Source organism: Strix uralensis, chromosome Z (assembly GCF_047716275.1).
Source record: "Strix uralensis isolate ZFMK-TIS-50842 chromosome Z, bStrUra1, whole genome shotgun sequence".
Lineage (NCBI taxonomy): Eukaryota > Metazoa > Chordata > Aves > Strigiformes > Strigidae > Strix > Strix uralensis.
Genome location: NC_134012.1, coordinates 89100530 through 89113724, shown reverse-complemented (window position 1 = coordinate 89113724; position 13195 = coordinate 89100530). Strand labels below are relative to the sequence as shown.

At 40.0% G+C, this 13195-nt stretch overlaps 1 protein-coding gene across 1 annotated transcript in view; it reads right to left on the bottom strand.

Annotated features, from left to right (window-relative positions):
- Nucleotides 1–485: 485 nt before the first annotated feature.
- The window catches only part of ADAMTS12 (ADAM metallopeptidase with thrombospondin type 1 motif 12), a 172552-nt gene continuing 159842 nt past the window's right edge, over nt 486–13195 (bottom strand). Inside the window, exons 20-24 of the mRNA XM_074855397.1 lie at nt 9862–10014; nt 7042–7215; nt 5335–5481; nt 3468–3621; nt 486–1376 (exon numbers count right to left, since the gene is read on the bottom strand). Of these exons, the coding sequence (XP_074711498.1) occupies nt 1141–1376; nt 3468–3621; nt 5335–5481; nt 7042–7215; nt 9862–10014 (864 nt within the window). The 3' untranslated portion in view covers nt 486–1140. The remainder of the gene's footprint in view (nt 1377–3467; nt 3622–5334; nt 5482–7041; nt 7216–9861; nt 10015–13195) is intronic.

Below are 13195 nucleotides of genomic sequence, written 5' to 3'. Positions count from 1 at the left end.
CAAATCCTACTGAATTTCAAAGGAATCTAAATGTCAGACTCTGTCCAGCTCTTTTGAAAATGCCCAGCTTTGCTTCAAAGGGTCCAGTCTGGTCTCCCTGAAGCTTGTTCTGCCGTATTCTTCAGTAGCAAAACAGATACACTGTTTGGCTAGTACTCTCCTAATGCCTGTGGCCCAGAGCTACACAGATACCATGGGTCACAGGATCCTGTCCCAGGTGACCTTACCCTGACTATAAGCAAGGATTTGCACTGGGGGAAAAGTTTGCTGTGAGCGAGGTGATAGAGTACTGTTGTGGATGTGGGCTTACACTCTGCTAGGAGATCCTGGATTATATGATAGCTCTATCACTGAATATTTCTGTGAATTACATTCTCTCTATTAAGGTGGTAGATGCAAACAGTTTGCTTTCATGGTACCATGAAATGTTCCTTAGAATGTATTTGGGAACGTAACATCCTCCCATATTTGGTGTGATTTTCAGGTTACAGGAAGACACTTGTAGCAGAAGAAAACTGGCCAGGACAGGCTATTGCTGAGGTATCCTTTAGAGGTTTAGTCAAGTACTAAATGAACATTTTTTTCTTTTGAAAAACCCAATGTTTCAATTTGGCCTGCATATCATAATCAGTTATTATAAAACTCTGCTTTTAAGTTTATGAAGTGAGCAAACAATTTAGAGAAACACTGCCACTTCACCTTGATTCCTAAAAACAGAAAAATGAGTGAGCATAGTGGGATATGGCCCACAGCGCAGGTCTGTGTCTGCTGTCCCGTTGGCAGCCTTCACTCAGCACTCTTGAGTAAGCAGTGCTGCTGTTTCAAGTCGGTTTTGGAAAAGAGATGGAAGAAAGAACAAGTAAAAAATTTTAAAGAATCAAAAAAATATTGCAAGCTCGTTTCTAGCCTCTTCTATGCATGCCTAAGAAGAACTAGCTGCTGGTACACTGCAAATTATGTTACAAATTTTGGACTATTATAGAGAACAATGTGAAGCAGTAAGTTAGGACTGATAACCCTAAAGGATGTGTTTTCCCAGTTTTGTTCACAGATTTCCATTTATGTTGGATGATTCAGAAAAAAAAGGAGTGTGAAACCTGTAAACAGAAGCTCTACTCAAAGCAACTATATAAAAAACAGCTACTGCCGAGCAGCTTGGCTGTTGTTTCCTTGGTTTTGAGGTGATTTTCTTCTAGATTTAGCGTAGTTTTGTTGTTTGAGGCCTCGCTGATCCCAGTATCTTGCTTTGTTACGAATTCGGGGCTGACTACACGTGAAGCAGCACTGAGTCTGTATTGACGGCAGCAAGCACTTGCCAATGCCTTTCAGCCTCCGGCAGAAGTGAACTGATAGTTGGTCTTTGCTGCAGGGTAGCCCTATGGTGGAGAAGATGAGAAGAATTAGCTATATTTTGCTGACATATTATCTATATTTCTAGAATTTTAAACTGCTTTATGCCAGAGAGTCATGCTTGTTAAGGCTATTATCTATGATGGCTTTCTCTTCCTTTGTATTACAGGTCAGCTTGATCCCCTGAAATTTTAGGACATTAAACTTCACATGACCTTCTGTGTGGGAAAATACAGCACTTTTTTATTACTGTTCAGTGAGGCTTTACTTTTGCAGCAGACATAGCTGATCTATGTTTTTCACTTTAACGTTTCTGCTTTTAAGAACTGCCAGAGAAAGTCTAGCAACAATGATTTGTGAGTCTGGTACTTTCACATCCTTGTAATAGTGCATGTAAGACAAGCACAATGGGCTGGCAGTGTGCTGCAGAGCCATGCAGGGCAGGCAGAAGAGCATAGCAAGGAATGTGTAACTAACTACATGTTCAGCTTGACTACACTTCAATTTCTGCATCAGAATAAGCCAGGGACTGGTACTGTATGTATTTTGGTCCTGATAGGTCTGTGGCAGGTTTAATAAACTCAGATGTGTCAGATTTAGTTAGATATTACAAAATGGGGGCCCTCAGCTGGCTAGGGGGAGAGTCAAGGTTTGCAGAAACAGGAAGGTGGTGGATTAGCCAAGTACAAGACTGTTGTTTAGCAAATTCCTCAACGCTAGAATTAGGGAAACTCAATTAGACTAGTATAAAGGCAGTTTAAAACAGATAAAAGTACTTCTTTTCACAGCAGGCTGTGAACCTCTGGAACTTGCTGCCACAGGAGAGGGTGGAAGCACACAGCGTCACATGGCCAAAAAGGGATGCAATGTATTAATGGGAAAAGTTCCATAAATTTAAACTAAAAGGCGCTAAAAGGTGTGCCTTTAATAGTTCTAATATGTCAGTTGGGAATGCTGGAGGAATACCATGGAAATGAATCATAGGAAAGGACTAAACTCCTATATTCTCCCTAAGTATCATCTTCTAATGCCATTGCTGGAGACACAATATTGGGCTGCATGGACCACTGGTTTACCCAGTAGGGCATTTCTTATGTTTTACTGGCTCCTTGAGCTTTTATTCACAGAAATAACTATTACTAATCTGTGTAGGTAGTATTTGAATCTGTCTTTCTGAACATGAGAAGGGACAGGAGATAAGCAGACCAATTCAACCCTAGGGCAAAACATGTGCTAAAGATCTTTGAACAGCAGGAGTGATGCATCACTCTCAAAGTGTATGCCAGATCTGCACTGCCCTCAGGAGACGACCTCTTGTCTCACTGCTAGATTGGACCCTTACTGCTGACTTGCTAAGAGGGAAGAATCCTCCTCCTAAAGGCCTTTGAAGACTCTTCCAGGACTGTGAGCCGTTGCTGTTCTTACCTGGGGGTATCTGCTGGATAGTGCAGTACACAGACTACAGATAAAGATACCCTTCTGTAAGCTTCCTCCCCTGCCGGTCCTTTTCTGGACTATTAACCATCTACACAACTGGGCTCCTGGGCCCTTGAAGGAGAGAGGTACACAGGACACCCTGAGTCACAAGAGGACTTTTCTCCACCTCTTCATTCTGGAGAGTCTCACCCTGTGGGAGACTGAATTCACAGTGTTAAGACTGTATCTGGTTCACCTGCCAGTCAGATTCTTCTTACAGTGTCTGTCTCACTTTCTTTGCACTCTCAGCCCAGAATGTGCAGTTCCCATACGGTCTTAAGAAATGGCATCTGTTTGGACTCACAGCATGTCCTTCCACAGCTCTCAGAACAGAGCGTGAGTTACCTAAAACAGGTCAGGACAACCAGACCTATTCATTTAGTTGTGGCATCATAAATTAGGGATGCACGCTCAGAGAACTGCATTTCCCATCATGGCAATACAAGGACAGTAGGGCTGGAGAACATGACAACGTGATTCTGCCAACAATCCAGCTGAGCAGTCGCAGGTTAGGCTGACCTATAATTACTGAGCCTGTAGTACTCACAACAAGCTGATAAATTGGGTCAGCTCCCAGTTTTTGCAGAATCTCAGCAAAAATGCAGAGCTTTTTGGACACTGATGCAGGTGTACTACCATACCTGTACTTTTCCTGCACTCTTGCAGATTGCATTTCTGATACTCTGTGGGCTTGGGTTTATCCACACACATACTGTCATCTTCAGTTTCATTAGTTTCTATATTCGTGCACTTCACAGGTCTTTGCTGAATGCCTCCTCCACAAGAAACGGTGCACTGAAAGAGAGTAATTTTAACACATATAGAAGTTTTTTACATGGAAATTGTGCGATATGCCAATATTTGAGCTGTACTGTGACAGGAAGCTAAAAATGCCATATGATCCAGAACCAACGACACTAAAGTATACTGTATATATAAAGTGTTCTGTATTCTCCATCCAGACACCTCCATGGTGCATCATGGTCAGATTTGGCAGGATACAGTGGAGGGGTAACCAGAGTGAGAGGACTGTTTTCTACAGAGGAGGATGAGGATGATCTGAAATGTCAGTTCTACAAAGTAAGAGAGTAATAATCTAAATTAGTACTGCACACTGACATCTTTTTCTTTGTTTTCTCACCATCTAAATTAAACATGAATAATCAATTGCAATGTTAGGTCTAGAAATGACCAAGCTGAAGATTTAAAAAAAGCTCAGTGAGATGTTTTTTCTCTGGTGACATTTACACTGTGGTTACCCTTTCTTTATGACCACAAAACAACTGCTAGCTTCTTGTTCTGGCTGCACACAGATGGCTATAAAAAAAGAGAACATTTTCAAAATATGCTCCTGTAATGATCTGTAAATGTACTTAATTCTTCTGACATCCCAGAGCATCTGAGAATTCCAGTTCTAAATTATTTTTCTCTTCAGATAAATAGTGGCCAGCAAGATACTCCAACAGATAGAGGATGCCAGCTAATGAAGCACAAGAGATGAAGACAGGACTGGTACCTCTTTAATTTTTCTGCAAATTATCCTGTCTATAATGTATATCTCTGTGCATAAGACTCAATATCACTGGTGTAAAGTACCTGAAGAGATCTTAGGTATTCTTGCAGCAACTGTAAATAAATGTTTAAATTTTTTTTTTTTATAAAGTAAAATAAATGAGATTAATAAATCAGTAAATAGTTGCTATACATTTAGGTATTCAGCTGGTTATTTTACGCATGTCCCAACATCTACACTTCCACAGTGTTAAGTTACACTAACTCTACATTACATTATACTCTTATCCCATCTAATGGCTTTGTGTCAAAAGCAGCTCATTAAATTTTGTGTGTTAAATGACTCTCCATTGTTTCCTTATTTGTGGTTCCTGGCTTTTGGAGTTCTTTCAATGTTCTCCTCTGCTGTAAGGAGTATTTGTAATGTATGAGTAGGTTTATTAAGGAAACTGGATGGAAAGGTTTATTAGATATACCAGTTTGTTTATAACTAAACATGTACTGCAGATACTGGAAGGTTCCCCAAAGATATGCCTTGTATTTTATAAATTAGAATTCCAGATGCCAAAGTAGAAGGCTATGGGTCAAAATTCAGCATTTCTGTTTGTGTGGGCAAGTCCAATACTCCACAAAGTTGCCTTATTGGTCACCCAACCCCCCTCAATAGTCATGAATGGTGGAAAGTTTCAAATGAGTAATGGAAAAATGTCAATGGTATCTCCTTTTTTATTAGAAAAGGAAAAAAAACCTCATCCTCCAACAACATCTAATGCAGTAACAAAAAGTAAAAGCTACAATATCTATCACCTGAAGGAACTGAGATGGGCTGGCTCTGAAATGTTTAGTAGTATTTCCAAAAGATCTCCCATTGTAGCTCCAGCTGTGCACAGAAAACTACACTTGCCATAGGCACGGAGGTTCACAGACAAGTGAATAATATGACCAGTTATGGTCAACTGATGACAACAAATAAAACAAAAAAGAACTGAATCCTACCGGGCCCCATGCCTGGTTAATCCACTGCGTACAAGGTTGCCTGTTACATGATGCAATGGCACTTGGTCTTTTTGTCCAGTCACAGTAGCCTTCTTCTGGGCAGTAGATATGTCGCTTTTGCTGGCCACCACCACATGTTCTCGAACACTAACAAAAGAGGTGCACAAACCCATGAGGAGAGAGGTGGGAATGGATGAGAACCCAAAACCAGACCATAAAGCCAGTAGGAAATGTTCTTTGTTTAGAAATGTGGAGCCACAGGTAACAAGAAGCACGTCACTGGCCCATGTCATTTAAAAAGATGTACAGGCTAGCTTGCATATCAAGTCTTACAGTCCAGACATGAAGAAAAGCTCTGCAATGAGACATTTATTTCATCATATGCTCAGAAAGAGACAGGGAAGAAGCCATTACTCGTCCAAAATACTTGGGGGAAAGCTGTTCCTGACATGTATTAATGCAAGGAATATAGGACAGCATGGAAGTGGCAACACAGAACAGGCGAAACAGAATTGCTCATGCAGCACCACCGGCAACAGTAACTTCTCTGACAAGAATGAGATTGGAAGTCACGTGTCCGCTGGATTAATCTGTAATATTTACTGAAGATAGTACAAGTTCGTGAGATGCAACATCTCATTTTTATGAGGCAGTTGGGGACATTAAAGTTCACCCAGTCCATACAATAAATTAACTATCTGGCAATGAAAGCATCATACAAAGACAGTGACCCAGTTTATTTTTTAAACATTCTTTTGTCCACATTCTAGTATTACTTACCAACTGATTTTTTACTATTATTCACTAGGTCTGCAGTACAGCCTGCTTGAAATACACAAAGGACTTTATATTCTGATGTGAAATAAGGTGCCAGATATACCTTGAATAATGCATTGTTCCTGGCCTACAAGGAACTGCATCCCTAATGGACAGAGGACCAGAGCTGATATATGATAAATGAACCTCTTCAATTCAACTCTATCCAATATCTTTGGCATAAGGACAACTGCCAGGGTTGGACAAGTGTTTTTATAAAATATTTTAAGTGGCAAATGGGTGCAATCATTTGGCTACTCTTATCCTTGAAGTCCAAAAGCATCAGGTCCACAATGCTGCAAACATTGTGGCACTTTCTCCAAAGCTGCTTTTAGTGGAAGTAAACACTAAAATGTAATCAGACCATGTGCTTTAGCTGACATAAATATAAGCCTGGCTGCCCATGAGTTTGTTGGCACAGATTTATATTACAAACTGACCCAAAAGTCAGATTTATCTTATGTCTGATTTCAGTCTCTGGCCCCATAAAATTCCAGCCCAAAAGCGTAAAGGAAAATTCCAAATTAATCATAATAAGAAAGCAACATTAAAATGGCAGCAAAAGGGATCAGTCTGAATGAATCACATTTACTGATCCACTAGGATAGCTAAAACAAATCTTATTCCAGGCCATCTGCTTCTCTCTTTCAGGGTATGGTAATTTACAGCTCTAGCTGCATATCACATGCAATCCTAAGAATGATTCTGGGAAGTCTTAACAACATTTATGATAGTTTTTGCAGTAACCATACACAAGGACTGCAGAGCCTCTGAGTAGTACTAGCTGTGTGTCTTCCTTTGAGGGAGTTTACCTAACAGCATGGGATTTAACAGTCACTGTTAACTGACAGTTAATTGCTTGTTCCCAAAGCTTCTTTTAAAGAACAATACCTCATTCCAGGGCTCCACATGCCACTGCAAGCAAGGCTCCATGTTACAACTAGTGTTGAGTTGTGGTTTATATCCAAGTAATTGGCAATGAAAAGGCCTGAGAAGTCGCTTTTCACGAACATCAATGCAGTGAACATCTCGGGTCTTGAAACCACCGTTGCAGTTAGCAGAGCACTGTACACAAAACAGAAGGAGGCACATCTCCAAATGATGCTCCTCTGAGGGGCTGTCCCTTCCCCAGTCACAGAGGAGAAGGAGAGCCTGAGCATCCTGACTCACAGAAGGAATTTCCAGTCTACCATAACAACAATCTGTTGCTAGGCTTAAACACTGTGGTGTTCATCATAACAAATCAGAACACGCCATATCAATACTTCCCTTTCTTCACTGGAATATCCATTAATAACACAGATGCATATTTAATTAGGAAATCTTGTCAGCTATTTCCAAAAATGTCATAGTGAAAGAGTCACAATGCAATAAATACAAAAAATGAATTCTGTACACAGGGCAATTGTCAGTTGTTTAGTTTTCTGAGGGAGGGAGGAGGCAGGCACAGTTGTGTAAATTGATTTCTCTTTCAGCCATGGAAGAGGTAGGTGTCCATGGCAGCAGATTGCTCAGCCTGGCAAAAAACTGCTCCTCATCTTAGCTGTTACCACTGGAAGATAGTAGACTCATCCCACAGCAGCAGTTCCCACACTCACCTTCCTTGCTCTTCCATGGCACCAAGAGGATCCACACCAAAAGAGCAGTGTGGGTGTGAGAGAATGGGAGAGAAGAGAGACACCCTGAGCCTCACTCACAGCCTTTGAAATTGCTTCTCAGCTTGGAGCACTACTGGCAAGCCCTTCCAGTCTCCTATTTCTCCCCAGAGCTTGCTCCAAGGCCTCATGCAGCAGCACGACATTGTGTCCCCACCTAACAAGCCTAGGACCTCTCCTGCTGCTGAGTAAGAACTGAATTTGCTACCCTGAGGGTAAGGAAAAATATACACTTAATTATTCTGCCTTCAGCCAGAATTAAAGTCAATTCTACCAGTACCACTAAATAACCTCAGATCAGCTTTCATCTTTACTGCCATGACGCAATGTAACAACTGATGTTGTTATCCTTTGCATAAATAAGCATTCTTCAATTGAACAAGGAAACTGAATATAATACTTCCCCAGGGAGCTGAAGGATGGATGGGAGTCCATGCTCTTGTTCACAGAAGCTTCTGTCCCTCTAAATAGAAGCAATGGACAGAAGTGACTGTGCAAGAAACTGAGCACACACGACCCCAAAAAATGTGCAAATTATATTTGGTATTAAACTTAGACTGTAAAATCTAGTCCGGAGCACCTCCCTTTTTGGGGAGGTGAACAATTAGATAAAAGGAACACAGAAAGCTTTACTACACTAGCAGGGAAATAAAGCCATTTTGCTCTGATAAGGTGACATAAAAATGTTTGAAACAAGTAATGAAAAAAAACAATTGCCACTTGCAAAAGCAAACCAAAAATAGCCATTTTTATATATGAAATTGTAGTTAGGCTTTTATAGTTCAATCGCTGGAAAATAAGGGTGGGTAACACAACAGAAATCTGCTAGGAAAAGCCTTTTGTCTCAAATTGGCCTCACAATTGGACTGACACTTTAAAACATTTATTTCTCATAATACATTATCATTAAACCTGAATTCTAGCTACTTTCTGTGACATAACTATCATCCACTTGTTGCAAGGGCAATAACATTTATGAAGAAAAAGTGAAGGTGAAATACGCCCTACTGCAACTAGGACTGCAGAATGTCTATGTATCATTTAAAATTAATTTAGAAGGCTTAATGTAGTTATGTAATGCCTTGGCCTTTCCTGGACTGTCTAAACAGGCATGTATTTCATGTACAAATCAATTCTATGTCAAAAAGCTCAATAATATAACAGGTTTTGTAACTATAACCTTTTCTTTGTATAAATCTGCCCTCTAGTCCAATGGCAACAACATTGTCCACAAAAATGATACGTATTGAGAAAGTTTGAGAGATCTATCTTGTTCTTTATTAAATCAACATTATTTCAAATAGAATTTTGTAGTTTTTGAGTCTTGAAAAACAGCCCACTGTTTGAAGCCCCTGTTTTGGACAGTGTGAGGCAAAATGTAACAGGCTTCAAGAAGTCACCAAAACCCTTCCAGGTGTTCATCACACACCTTACAATATCAAAAAAAAAAAGAACTCAAACACAATTCCTTGGGTTCCACTTACCACTTTGGACACTATTTTGAGTCTTGACCAGGCCTGTGTATGTAACTAGGACACAATAAGACCCTAGCAATAGGAGGCATTCTCCCCAGAACACTTTTCTTTAGTTTTTGTAATGTAAAACTCAGAGGTTACATGAATGGGGAACAGACCATGTCACATAACAGATAACACACAGTGGCAAGGGTGAATAGAAACATGACAACTCCCTCTCCCAAATTCCCACTTGCTTCTTAAAATTACGATATGCCTCTGAAGGCAGACATCAAAAAGATGACACATGCAAATATGTACAGCTTTGCCCTAGGATCTCAACAGATCACGGACACTGAGCCCTGCTTTAGCTCTAGATGTAAGAGTTAATGAGCACAACCCCAGGAAGAACAGAATTCACAGCAGATGTGTTTCCATAAATAACTTAGTCAGGAAATTAGTAAATTAGCGCTGAATGGTCAACTGGGAATCATGTATGCATTCACTGAGTAAATAATTATTTTAAAAATGAAGTATTTAGAACTCCCTACTCTTTGAAGTTAGCAAGCTTACTGTTCACACACAGCTCTGAATGAAGTTACCTTGCTCCAATTTCCTGTTTTCCAGCTAGCGCATGGACGAAGATAACATTTTCTTGCAGGATCAGGCTTTTTTGTGTGATGACAGTGAGATGTGTTCCTGCTGCTGCACTCCACGTGTCTCCAGAAAGCCCCCATTCCACAGGTGGTAGAGCACTGCACAAGGGTGAGAGGAAAGCCCAGGAGCAAACTCGTTAGTTTCTGGAAAAAAATCCAGGAACTTAATATAAATATCTAGAGTAATTTTAGATGACCTAGGTTATCTGAGATACTCAAAAGAAGATTTCAAATTCACCTAAGTCTTACTTAAGGTTCTGAAGGAGAGCTTTCTGTTGCTTTGTTAATACAAATGCTGATTTATACCATGCACTGCTCTTCTTCAGCAAACTCCTGCTTACTGAGAGATTTTAAAACTGTACTAGCTGTTCCACTGTTTCCTTCTGTTATCTTTGGGGATCCAATGCGAAATGTTACTGCATCCAGTCTTCAGGACTATTCCCTCTCTTATCCCTAATACTGCTGACAAGATATTCAGCAAATTGAGTGCGTGATGCTGAAAATCTGAAATAAATTGTGTGAGACTCTTGGGAAAACTGTACAAGAAAAGAATTTTTGAAATGATGAATTCAGAGAGTGGTTAAGTGTTTCCAACATTTGAGAGGGTTTTAGTGTCTGAGGTAAGAGAATATTGATCATGCCAGTCCAGATCCCAAGAGTGCACACACTTCACAAAAAAGTCACTACCATTGTATTCAGAAGCAGGAAGGGCCAAAAAGTGGCTGGAGACACCCCTTTACCTTTTTCTCCCTTAAAAAGGGAGGGACGGTGAACTATACACAGAGTCAAATCTAACACACGCCAAGCAGCCTGTAGTTGGCATAAAAAAAAAAAATCTTGGATTAAGTCAGCAAAATGATGACGAGAGTGACTGCTATTGTGTGGTTGGAACACCCTACATGGAAGTAGGAAAGTTAAAAAGGGAAAGCCGAGTAAGTGTCCTTGGAAAGATAGGGAAAGCTAAGCTGAAGCTAAGGCAGGGAAAAAAAAAATTGAAGATGTGGAGCTGTTATAAGATTCCATCAGAGATGTGGAAAAATAGTTAATGGTCACAACAAAGAATTTTGGGGAAATTGCAAATTATTAAGAGTGTGAATCTGCAATGCCTCTGCAGCATGTCAGCTCCAGCTTCTGAGATTCCTGGGACATCTGTCCAAGATGCCACAAAGGTCTTGTTGGAAGGGACTGCACTATTCAGTTTTGCATAGTCATATATCTATCCAAGACAACTAGTCTGTTCAAGAGGATGGACTGTCCTTGTCTTGGTTGCTGACTGTTTGATGGCTCCCCTCAGTCCTGCTATACCAGTCTGACAACACCAACACTTTACTGAAGGGTTGCTTAGTTTTTGACCAAATCCCCATTCTGAGTACTCATGAGAAGACCAAAGACAGCTTCTGGGACGATGCTGGGCAGATCGTACTTACAAAGCTTTATGGTCTTGTCTGAGGGAGGTGTAACACAGCAGGATTCTTTCAAAAATTGTCGTGTGCAGGTACAGAGCCAAGAGAGAAAGGCATGATGCTGCAAATACTACTGGGAGAAAGCTTTAGCTTTCTTGACCATTGTTCCATGCTACACAAAGGAGACCAACTGCTCTGAAGTTCATGAAGACTTATTGCTTTTCCCTTTTGTCATTCAGGAACCAAGACTTCCTCTTGTCACAATAGATGTCTATTACGGAGGCAGGAAGTGCAGGTGACTTTTCATGACCAGTAACAGAGATGCAAAATGAGCTGATCTGGTGGTAATGGGGTATCTTTGGTACCCAGAAAGACCTTAGAAAGGGAAAAATGACAACCCAGAACCTGGGACAGTAGCAAGAAAGAAGTTAAAAGTTAGAGACAGAAGCATCGGTGTCATTGGGCACTGCTTTGCCCTACTCTAATTAGCACTCTCTGGGAGGTTAAGTGCCAACACTGTTATGGCACACTTCACATCATTCCATCTCAATGACTATCACTGTTCTGGGACACTATTTGCTTACTACTATAGACATATGCTAAGGAGCAAAGAAACATCAGAATATTGGTAGTTACTAAAAGAGAAAGATAGAGAGCATAGCAAGAGATTCATCTACGGATGTGGCAGTCTTGAAATATCAATGCCCCGGAGAGATATCATCTAAAAACAGGGCGACATTTTACAAAGGACAGGTAAATAGAAAGAGCAAAGTCAGAAAACTGTAGACTAAAAATGAATTAAAAGTAACAAACAATAAGAAAAGGTTATGTGAATGTTATAATCAAGCTATGTGTGGGAAATAAAAAACTTTTATTTCATGAGAAAGATAATAGCTGACTTATTTACAGGATCACAGAATGGTTGAGGTTGGACCTCAACATCCAAGGACCTTTGGATGTCATCTTGTCTAACCCCTCTGTTCAAGGAGGGCCACCTAGAGTCCATTGTCCAGGACTATGTCCAGATGGCTTCAGAATATCTCCAAGGATGGAGATTCCACAAATTCTCTTTTTTATCACCTTTTCTTCTTCAAACTTGGAAAAAAAAAAGAAGTTAAATGTTCCGGGCTTCACATAAACTTAATTTTAACAAGAAACAATAGTTTGCATGAGAATAGCAAAAGATTACTAAACGAGTAAAGAATAGTAAAGTTAGATGCATTAAGTATCCTCAAATAGATTTCTTCGGTTCTGTGAAACCAAATGTATTGACTTTACCTCAATATTAATTCAAGTGTTCTTGAATAATCTTTGAACTGCTGAGAATTATTTTTTAAAATAAAAGGGAAAAGTCCCAGAGGATTTATTTTTTAAAATAAAAGGGGAAAGTCCCAGAGGATTAGAGAAGAATATATTTTAAGTTATCTTTAGGAAAAGACAGATCTCTAGCCTAATGGAACACTTAATCTACTTCACAAGAAGATACAAAAGCGAAACATTAACCAGTCAAGACCAAAATGGTAAATACTAACAAAGATCATAAAGCAATAAAACAGCCCACATGGACCTATCTAGAACAAATTATTCAACTCAATCTAATATCCTTCTCTGACAGGGGTAGCTGGCTTAATGAAAATAGAGAGGCAGCTGATATGCTGCATTTTGACATGATCACAAAGAGCATTCTTTTAGAAAATGATGGAAATATGGTCTAGGTGAAGTCATTACAAGATTGGGGCACAGCTAACTGAAAAACTGTAATAAAGCAGTCCTCAGTGATTCAGTGTCAAAATGAAAAGACATTTCAAATATGGTCCTGCAGGTCTCTGTTCAGAGCCAAGCTCTCTTCAGTATTTTCATTAACTAATTGAATGATG